General features: G+C 46.8%; 1 protein-coding gene across 2 annotated transcripts in view; it reads right to left on the bottom strand.

Moving 5' to 3' along the window:
* Nucleotides 1–1285: 1285 nt before the first annotated feature.
* The window catches only part of SHB (Src homology 2 domain containing adaptor protein B), a 74711-nt gene continuing 65468 nt past the window's right edge, over nt 1286–10528 (bottom strand). The window contains exon 4 of one of the 2 annotated variants that reach the window (XM_014953815.1): nt 1286–1774. In XM_014953815.1, the coding sequence (XP_014809301.1) occupies nt 1572–1774 (203 nt within the window). In that variant the 3' untranslated portion in view covers nt 1286–1571. The remainder of the gene's footprint in view (nt 1775–10528) is intronic. The other variant, XM_014953814.1, reaches the window with a different exon arrangement.

Here is a 10528-nt window from a genome sequence, read left to right as displayed (position 1 = left end):
TACCATTTGTCAGTGGACTAATTCAAGCTGCACTGAACAAGGTGATCCCCCTGAACACCTACCATACATCAACGACATCATCATGTCAGGCAACAAAGCAGTGCTGGGCAGGCAGCAGTGTCTAGGGGTGGGAGTCTGGCATTTGGTGTCTAAGGAATTGAGTAGCAGGGCCTCTGGGGGCTAGTGAAGAAGCCAAGACACCTGGGATCATTGGTGTTGATGAAACATTTGGGGCTAGCTATTAGAGTAGAGCAAGGGTAGTGAGCAGCAGGGCACCTGGGCTTCCTGGAAAGCAGCTTCTCTCCCCAGCCTCCCCTCTCACAAGATGGGGATCTCCTCCAGTCACACCTGATGGCTGTCTGCTTCCCTGGTGTTGCAGGTAGTTTTGCATCTACATCCCATCACTCAGCTGAACCTAGAGGCTCAAATGGCCCTGCTGAACTCTGCCTCATGAGGGAGCTGTGTCCTCAGGACACAGAGATTCTGCATGGGCTGATCGCCTGTATATCAGCCCTAGATACCTACAATGGGGTTGAGGGAAAATCTTCCTCCCTTCCTCCCTTCCTCCCTTCCTCCCTTCCTTCTTCTGCACTCCCTGCCCAGAGGGTGTCTCCAGACAGTCCCCCAGTTGTGCCACATAGAGACAGAGGGGCAGGGAACATGAGGATTTAGGGCTGTGGGAGACAGGACAGGAGTATGTGAGAGCAGGGTAGCAAGGGTCACTGACTGTGGGAGGGGCTCCAGTTCTGGAGGACTTTTCTCACATTCAAACAGGGCCCTGCTGTGGGTCAAGATGAGGGAAGTTCAGACCTCACAAGTATTAGGGGAGATTGGGTTCTCTCCAGCACTTTCCTTGCAGATGAGCAGTGTCCTGGCCCATCCCAGCTTGAAGAGCATCAGCAGTTTTGGGTAAACCATGCAGGCCTACCCCATTCCTGGGAGCAGCACTGTCTGACTGGCCCCATCAGGACCAAATGGGCTGGGAGTGGCCATACTAGGCCAAGCTGGTCTGGAGAAGATTACATAAATTAAAAATCAGCATTTTCATTCTCTCATCAAAACATGCATATTTTCTTAATTTTCTAAAACCTAAACTAAATCATTTGGCATATAGATTTGAGTTTTTCCAGTTGGTGGTAAAAGGAGGAGGAATGGGAAACTAAGATAAAGGAAAGAAAGGAGAAATGCAGCTGGAGAGAAAAACTGAAAAAACAAATGACCACAAGCAGGCTAAACAGGGTTTCTGCTTTCTTTTTATTTGGTTAAAATAACTAAAATGCTAGGATTCAGTAATGAGAAAACTCTATGAAGAAAAAATCGAATATGTTGAACATAAAATTAAAATTAAGCTTAAATTAAAACAAATACTAAAAAGAATCATAATAGTCGTTTCTCTAAAAGGCGGAAAACTTTGTTTTGTACCTTCTTCAGCCGCTGGGTGGCACAGGGCTGTAGACTGAAGAAGTCCAAGCTGTGAGGGAAGGATGCACACATGAGCCGCTGGCGGCTCCACCAAAAATATCACAGTTCCACGGCTTGGTGATCCCAGGAAAATGTCACATCATGCGTTTTCAGAAAGGCACATTCAGGAATGTTGAGCAAATGAAGGTAACTAGAGCCGCATCGAAAAGCTCCATGAAGCAGTTTGCAATGTGTGGGATGGTTGTGATGGTGCGGGGAAGGGCTCTGTCCTGCAGCTGAGACGGTGATTGATGCCGTGTTGGTCGTTCTGTGTGTTCCGGCTCTCTGGTAGCGCCTTCAGTGCTACATAGTTCTGGAAACAACCACAATCAAAGAGAAAAACCTCAGGAGAAACAAGGCAAAAAGCAGTTGACTCTCAGTTGCGTGATTTCAGTTCAGCCCCACATAACCAAAGGTACGATTCCACTCTTAGTTGCGCAGAGATGAATCATGAGAAATTGAAGCTAATGCAGTGAAATGAAAAAGGACAGGCCCAGCACAACTCAACAGACACAAAAGATGCCAAAGTTCAAGTTTCAAGACAACCGTTTTGTGTTGAGCCTCTCACTTGCTGACTGTTTTCTTCTGCATTTGGAATTGGGTCTGAAACGACTTCTGTGCCCAGACAGACACTGACAGAATATATTTAGCCATTTGATACAATTGCATGGGGAAGTGCTTCTTGAAACAAGCAAACAACCCAGGAAGCAAACAAAACCCAACCACTCAACCAAAACAGCTTTCATCTTCATAATTCTTTTTCTCAGTCTCATAAAATTAAACTTAGGAAAGAGCATAACAGGAAAAATAGCACCGCACATAGTCCCTCTTGAGCAGAATTTCTCCCTGACTAGTTTTCCATCTGCCCAGAATCAGCAATGTGAAAAAAAAACCAACAAAAAAATGACCCCAAAAATTCAATCAGATCAAAGACACTAACTAGTTTACAAGAATTGCTTTTGACTAACCGAGGACACACAAAAATATTGTTTCTGGTGCCATCAGAAAACTTACAGCAGTTTTCATCAAGCCTTTCCTGCAAACAGGGAGGAAGAACGAGGCAAAGTTGGAAGGATGCTTCTACCTCCAGCTGCATGTTAAAGGGCTATTTCAAAAACATGCCTTATTTTTCACTGAAATGCAATCACACCTCTGGGAAGAGCACCTCAAGTCACCATGTTCAGGCTGCAGTGACGGTCCCGAAAATGAGAGGTGAGTTTCTGAGTTAGAGAAGTTGAACTGGATCCAGCTCTAGAATGACAAGTTATTGCACAGTAGGCTCTGGGGGTGTGGATAGGCTCAAACCATTGAAAACAAGAGAAATAGCTGGCAGGAGAAAAAGGGGAAGCAAAATAGAGAATTGCTGAAGGAGGTAAATGGTGACGAGCACTGCCTGAATAGCTGTTTCCTGCTCAGCAGAGAGCATTCGTTGCCACCCAGGTTTCCAGTAGCATACTGAAACCAGGTGACGTGTTTTCCTGCTCCCACAGTTGCCTTTTTAGACAAGATTTCCTGTTCCATGGACGCGGGCAGCCCTGCAACCCCACCATGGCAGAGGACTGCAGTGACCAAGATGGAGAACACGCACAGGCTTGTCATTTCTCTTGTTCTTTCACACCACTCTTTCTTTTGCCTCTGCTACAGCACATGTTGCATTCCTGTGACGAGCAGCAAACCCAGGTGCCTTTTAACCCACTGCCTTGACACTGTTTCATGGATTCACGGATTCACAGATTTTACAGAGTTGGAAGGGACCTCTAGAGATCATCTAGTCCAACTCCCCTGCTAAGCAGGATTGCCCAGAGCACATCACTCAGGACCACATCAGGGCAGGTCTTGAAAATCTTCAGAAAAGGGGACTCCACCACCTCCCTGGGCAGCCTGTTTCAGTGCTCTGTCACCCTCACCATAAAGAGGTTCTTCCTCATTTTTGAGTGAAACTTCCTATATTGCAGCTTATGCCCATTGCATCTTGTCCTGTTCCTGGAAACCTTCCTTCAGCTTCTCTTCGCTCTCCTGACTCTAGTCCTGATTTCATCGACACCCCCAATTCAAGCAAGCATAATAAACACAGACAGTGCCAACTATGCCACATTATTCCTTTATCACCGCACAAAAAAAAGCTAAGGATTAGGAACCAGTGCCATGGAGAGGGCTACAGTGCTGAAATCTTTTCTGTCAGTGCACAAAGAAATCTTTGTTGAACATGGATGGAAGGAGCTCTGTGGAGTCCAAGTGCTGAAAAGTTCAGGAGAGGAGGAGGAGTTACAGCAACTCCACTGCAAATGGTAGTTGGGCTCTTGGCTAGCTACCCTGTCCAACTTGGCACATAAGCAACTCTCTCTCCCTCTGCTAGTCTCAGGGGCTGCAGCTCCCTGTTGTGGGGAAGATCCCACAGGTGTGGTGCAGCCTTCCTTCTGAGACACTTCTTGCGTAGCTAGATCCCAGTCACAAAGGCCAAGGCTCTGACTCTCCTCTCCACAGAAAGAACTTGGTCCTTCTCCCCACTCCTTCCTGCTCCTTAGGCAGCAGTGCTTTGACAGAGGACATGACAATGCTGGATGCAACCAAATGAGATTGCAGAGGTGGGTCTACCTCCTTGTGCAGTAGAGTGGGAATGACATATCATGTCTTCTCTCTGAGCCTGGGTAGGAGTGATGCCTAGCTGACTCCACACCTGGCAGAGAGATGACCGCCAGGTCAACAGTAGCATAGCTCCTGACATGGCCACTCACTCAGGATGTAGGGAGGTTGTTCAGAACAAATTATGCCTTACTTCAAATTTTACTGCAATACGTGACTGATGGAAGGGAGGTTCCCTGACTCTTTGGGGCTCAGAGGACATTCCATCCATCCTACCATAGGTCCTAGGAGGTTGCTAATTGCCTTTTGGAAAGCAGACTCTTTTTCTTTAGTACTCACAATTGCAGTTCAAAAGACTTTTTCTTCTTTTGCGGTGCAAGTTTTCAGCTATATTTTAATGGTGAAAATATTCAGCTAGGACTTTGCTTTTTCCAAGTAGTTTTTGTTTTCCTACCAAGAACATTCCTTGGTGGAAGAGTTTTGATGCCACTTTTTGTTCTTCCTCATGTCTGCTTTCCGTACGTCCCTGTGGAAAATCCACATGAACACAAACACAAGAGTGTTATTTCAGCAGCCTCCTCTCTAGACTGTTTGTAACGTTTAGGCACTATAGAAATGTGCCCCAAAGAAACTACATCTCCCATAATAGTCTTCTGGAGCTTAGCAAGGCAAGGACACAGCTTCATGCTTCAGCATTTATCTTCCCCAGGACTTGGCCAAATGCAGGTCTCCAACTTGGATCATATTGAGTATGGAGACAGCACTGACCTGAAGGATTGTTCCAGAGTTGTGACACAATTTGTGCTTCTGGAAAGGAGTGTGAGCTCAAATATACTCCACCTATAAGGTGTTACATCTCAGCTATTCACAGCCTTTCTTTCACTGCTATCATTGGAGGTAGCCTTCCAGCTCATACTCTTCCCACATGGGTGGTAAAAAGAGTGGTCAAGAAATGAAAATCAAGTTATCTCTAGCATCTCAGGCCCAGATGTACTCAGGAAACCCAGGACCCAAATAAGAATGATCCCAAACATCTGTCCTGCTGAGGCAGAACCAGACCCTCTGCCTGGAACAGGAGATAAAAATTACTCAGAACCAGGGCTGCTTAGATTTTAGTGCTCATCTGTCACAGTATCACCCCAACCCAGGAGAGCCAGGGCTTTCAGCAGGTGCTTTTTAGCTGTGCATCTCTTTCCTAGACTGCCTGAGCACCAGATCCCAAAGCCCTCAATGCAGGCAGCCCTCAGAGAAGGGCAAATAGGGTCTGCCCTGCTTCTGAGGAAGAGGTCCCACTACCCATGGGCATGTCACTCCTTCCAGCAGGGCAGGAATAGTTCTGTCTACTTCTGTCTTGGTCTGGGGGGGTCAAGAAGGCTGCACTGCTGGGATGGGATCTAGCTCTTGCTCATTTCCGTATCTTCAATGCACCCTCCTCCTGCCAGGGGTAGTTCTTTCCTTCATCTGTGTTTCCTCAGGGCATATTTTGAGGGAGTTCAAAATGTGGTGTTGACCACATTAGTGGGTGCTAGCAACATGCTTTATAATGCAGCCATGAAATGAAGGTCACTGTGCCCACTGTGGTGAACGTGCTTAGGGACACACTTTATATGAAGTACAGGAAACAGTCAGTGCAGCGATAAGCAGCACTGTCTTGTACAAAGTAGCTCTGCTATCCTCTCACAGGGATGAGAACAGCCAGTAAAACTTGAGCCCTCTCCCAAGGAAGGACACCATTTCTGACAAGCTCCAACCCGTTATTTTCACATGATCTCTACAGAAACAGAGCTTACAGCTGAAACAGGGTACAGATTTCCAGGCTTGATTCTCAGCCCAGTGGTAAAACAGCAGGTCCATGGTGACATGGCAGGCCTGAGGTTAAGCCAGGAAGCCAAGGTAAAAGGTCAAAATTAGGGTTAGAATCAGGGAGGTACAAGGCAAGCAGCTACCTAAGTGTAGATACTACAAAGCTGTGATATGTAGCACAGGTGGGGGCCAGCAGCAAAATCTTGGCTTAAAATCAGCTTGCAAATCAAAGAGGGGCAGACTCTCACTTTTAGCTTTCTTCACAACTCCTATCAGTGAAAGAGCAGACCCTGGATTCTGCAAGTCAATATCTTTAACTCAGCCTGTATTCAGCACCTTGAAATCAGAATAATTCAAGCAGTCATGTGGTAACAGCATAAAAGACAATTAAGGGAAGGGGCTGCTTAACAGAGGTGAAAAGCAGTTTTAATAGCAGCAAAACTGGTGCAACTGATGGTTGGAGGATGTGCAGGGCATAGCAGTCATGAAACGATAGAGTTTTCCATTTTCGGAGAATGAGGGAATGTTCTTAGTAGTACTACTACATTGGACTTCTGGAGGGTAGACTTTGGCCTGGTTGACAGAGTCCCTTGGGAGGCAGTCCTGAAGGGCAAAAGTGTTCTGGTTATTCTTCAAGAATGAAATCTTAAAGGTGCAGGAGCAGGCTGTCCCTATGTGCTGAAAAACAAGCCAGAGGGGAAGGAGACTGGCCTGGCTGAACAAAGAGCTTTGGCTGCAACACAGGCAAAAAAAAGAGGGTCTATGACCTTTGGAAGAAGGGGCAGGCAACTCAGGAGGACTGCAAAGATGTTGTGAGGTTACATGGGGGGAAAAACAGAAGGTCCAAAGCCCAGCTAGAACTTAATTTGGCTACTGCAGTAAAAGACAATAAAAAATGTTTCTATAAATATGTCTACTGAGCTGGAAGACGGAGACAGGAAGTAGAATGATGCCTTCATAATCAGATGGGAAAGGGTTAGCTACCTGCTAACACCACCCAGAGACATACAAGTCTATGGGGCCAGATGGGATCCACCTAAGAGTACTGAAGGAGCTGGTGGAAGTGCTCACCAAGACACCATCATTTATCAGCAGTCATGGCTAACCGGGGAGCTTCCAGTTGACTGGAGATTAGCATATGTGATGCTCATCTACAAGAAGAGCTAGAAGAAGGATTTGGAAGTGCTACAGGCTGTCAGTCTGACCTTGGTGCCTGAGAAGGTTATGGAGCAGATCATCTTGAGTGCCCTCACATGGCGTGTACAGGACAACCAAGTGAAGAGGTCCAGTCAACATAGATTTACGAAAGGCAGGTCCTGCTTGAATAACCTGATCTCCTTCTATGACTGAGGTGACCTTCTCAGTGGATGAAGGAAAGACTGTGGATTGGAATTTAGTAAAGCCTTTGATATTACCCACAGCATTCTACTGGAGAAAGTGTCTGCTCATAGCTTGGACAGATGTACTGATCACTGAATAAAAAACTGGCTGGCTTGCTGGGCCCAAAAAGTAGTAGAGAATAGAGTTAAATCCATTTGGCGGATGATCACAAGTGGTGTTCCCCACGGCTCAGTACTGGGCCAGTTCTGTTAAATAACTTTATCAGTGACCTGGACGAGGGGATTGAGTGATCCCTCAGTAAGTTTGCAGATGACACCAAGCTTGGCAGCAAGGTTGATCTGCCTGAGGGTAGAAAGGTCCTGCAGCAGGAGCTGGACAGGCTGGATCAATGGGTCAAGGCCAACTGTGTGAGGTTCAACAAGGCCAAAAGCTGGGTCCTCCACATTGGCTCATAAGAACCTCATGCAGTGCTAAAGCCTTGGGGAAGTGTGGCTGGAAAGACATCTGGCAGAAAAGGTCCTGGTGGTATTGGTCAACGAGCAGCCTAATTTGAGCCAGCAGTGTGCCCAGGTAGCCGAGAAGGCCAATAGCATCCTGGCTTGTATCAGAAACAATGTGGCCAGCAGAACTTAGGAAGCAATTAACTCCCTGTGCTCACTGAGAATACACTTTGAATACTGTCCCCAGTTTTGGGCCCCTCACTACAAAAAAGGTACTGAAGTACTGGAATGTGTTCAAAGAAGAGCAACGAAGCTGGTGAGGGATCTGGAGAACAAGTCTTATGAGGAACAGCTGAGGGAACTGGGGTTGTTTAGTCTGGAGAAAAGGAAGCTGAGGGGAGACGTTATCTCTTTCTACAACTACCTGAAAGGAAGTTTGTAGTGAGGTGGCTGTCAGTCTCTTTTTCCGAGTAATAAGTGATAGGACAAGAGGAAACAGCTTCAAGTTGTGCCAGGGGAGCTTCAGATTGGATGTTAGGAAAAAATTCTTCACCGAAAGGATTGTCAGGCAGTGGAACAGGCTGCCCAGGGAAGTGGTTGAGTCACGGTCCCTGGAGGTATTTAAAAGATGTGTAGACATGGCACTTAGGGACATTGTTTAGAGGTGGACTTGGTAGTGGTAGGTTAATGGTTAGACTTGATGATCTTAAGGGTCTATGATTTTATGAAAATAAGAATATTCTCCATGTGTGGACACTGCAGAGATGGCAAAGTCTCACGTCACCCTGTCTATTAATGGATCTAATTAATGGAGATAATTAATAAGATGATTTCAGAGTAAAGTCTACTTCATTTGTGCTGAAAGAAGGTTATAAATGCACCACAAGAATCAAAGACGTTGTTTAAATGGCCCTTGCTTTCACAGAACTGATGACACCCAGGTTAAAAACACAGAGGCAGCAGAACAGGTAGCTTCTTCCAGGGCTTCAACTCTGAGTTCTTCCTGGCCATATGAAATTTGGAATGCTTTTTATTATAATGATTTAATACAATCATATCATCTACTTTTGTATTTGGAAATAATTAACCACAATTAACAGTAATTAATTAATAAGGAACAGGGAGCTCTTGACTTGTTGTTGCAGCTTAGGACCAAACTGACAGTGCAGAGACTAAATGGAGTCAGATACCAAAACACTCTAGTTGTGGGTATGTGTCAACGATGAGCAATGTGACTTTCCTGTTCTACAGGACAGATCGTGCACTCCAGGAGAGAAGCTGGGTTGGTCACTGTAGTGGTTCCCGATGTAACTTCCTTGCCCTGTTTGGGAGACCACATGGTCTAGGAGAGAAGTTACGTGAGTCAGTGTTGTCGTGGTTTGGCCTCAGACGGCAACAAAGGACCACGTGCAGCCGCTCGCACAGAGCAGAGCCCTCACGGCCACGCGGCCGGGAGGGGAAGATGGGAATAAAAAGGCAAAACTCGTGGGTTGAGACAAAGGCAATTTTAACAGAACAGAACAAAGAGCAATAACAACAACAATAACAGAGGTATATACAACCGCGATCACGATACCGCCGCTCGATACCGCCGCGCGCCGACCGCTCCCGGGACGCCCCTGACCGCTCTCCTCCCCCGGGGGTCACCGCCTCCTCCCCCCAACTTCCTGTCCCCCTCCCCTTCCCGGCTAGCTCCGGCTACCCCTTGGGCATGGCTCACATGGGATGGAATACTTGTGTCCCTCCTAGGTCCTGGGGAGAATTAACCCCATCACCGCCAGACCCAGGACATCATCCACCCCTTATTCCATACCATTTCATGCCATGCCCAGATCCTACAGTTTCCAGTTGTATACTGTCAGTTTCTCCTGACATATATATATATATACACATATAGGTATAATGTCCTTAGTCTATGGGCCATCGCTCTAAAATGTCTGTTGAGTTCATTTAACCCATGACTTCAACCTCCATCTGTTAGAACAGTCTCTCAGGGCATGCAAGATGGTGTATGTTGGGGCTGGACTGTTGCATGTTGTATCTTTTCTCTGGGCCTTGTGGCTGATGTATCCGGTGTAGCTCATGTCCATGGGTTGAAGACGTTGGTCTCATTGAAATTGCTGGGCGCCAGCTGCTGAGGTCAGTTCTGGTCTCTTCAAGGCTGCACCGTACTTGATTTCTCATCAGAGTCCATCAGTCATTAGTTGGGTGATTCCTACTATAGTACAACCAATAGCAGTCACCAAAGTGAGATGGCAGGGTCATTTAGCAATTAACATCATACAGTTTCATTCATTGGCTATTCTCGCCCAAAATCAGGTTCCCGTGTGGTACACACTGCACTTCCCCATCCTTCCGCATCACCCACCAAGTGCATCCGGGTCCTTGAGCAAAGGCAATCCCACGGACAGGTTTGCCTTTGCCTGAGGCAGGACTGACCCAGACTGTCTTCCCTAACATATTCTTCATGTGCACTACGGGGACTCTGTCTCCCTCCACAGTACGTGGGGGTTTAGACTGGGCAGGGCCAGCTCGGTTGCTAGATCCCCTGGTGTTAACTAGCCAGGTAGCCTTTGCTAAATGTGTATCCCAATTTTTAAAAGTCCCACCACCCATTGCTCTCAGTGCAGTTTTTAACAGTCCATTGTACCGTTCTATCTTCCCAGAGGCTGGTGCATGATAGGGAATGTGGTAAACCCACTCAATACCATGCTCTTTGGCCCAGGTGTCAATGAGACTGTTTCGGAAATGAGTCCCTTTGTCCGACTCAATTCTCTCTGGGGTGCTATGTCACCACAGAACTTGCTTTTCGAGGCCCAGGATGGTGTTCCGGGCAGTGGCATGGGGCACAGGGTATGTTTCCAGCCATCCAGTGGTTGCTTCCACCATTGTGAGCACAT

This window comes from Calidris pugnax, unplaced genomic scaffold (genome assembly GCF_001431845.1).
Source record: "Calidris pugnax isolate Ruff unplaced genomic scaffold, ASM143184v1 scaffold250, whole genome shotgun sequence".
Lineage (NCBI taxonomy): Eukaryota > Metazoa > Chordata > Aves > Charadriiformes > Scolopacidae > Calidris > Calidris pugnax.
This window is presented reverse-complemented; position numbering and strand designations above follow the sequence as displayed.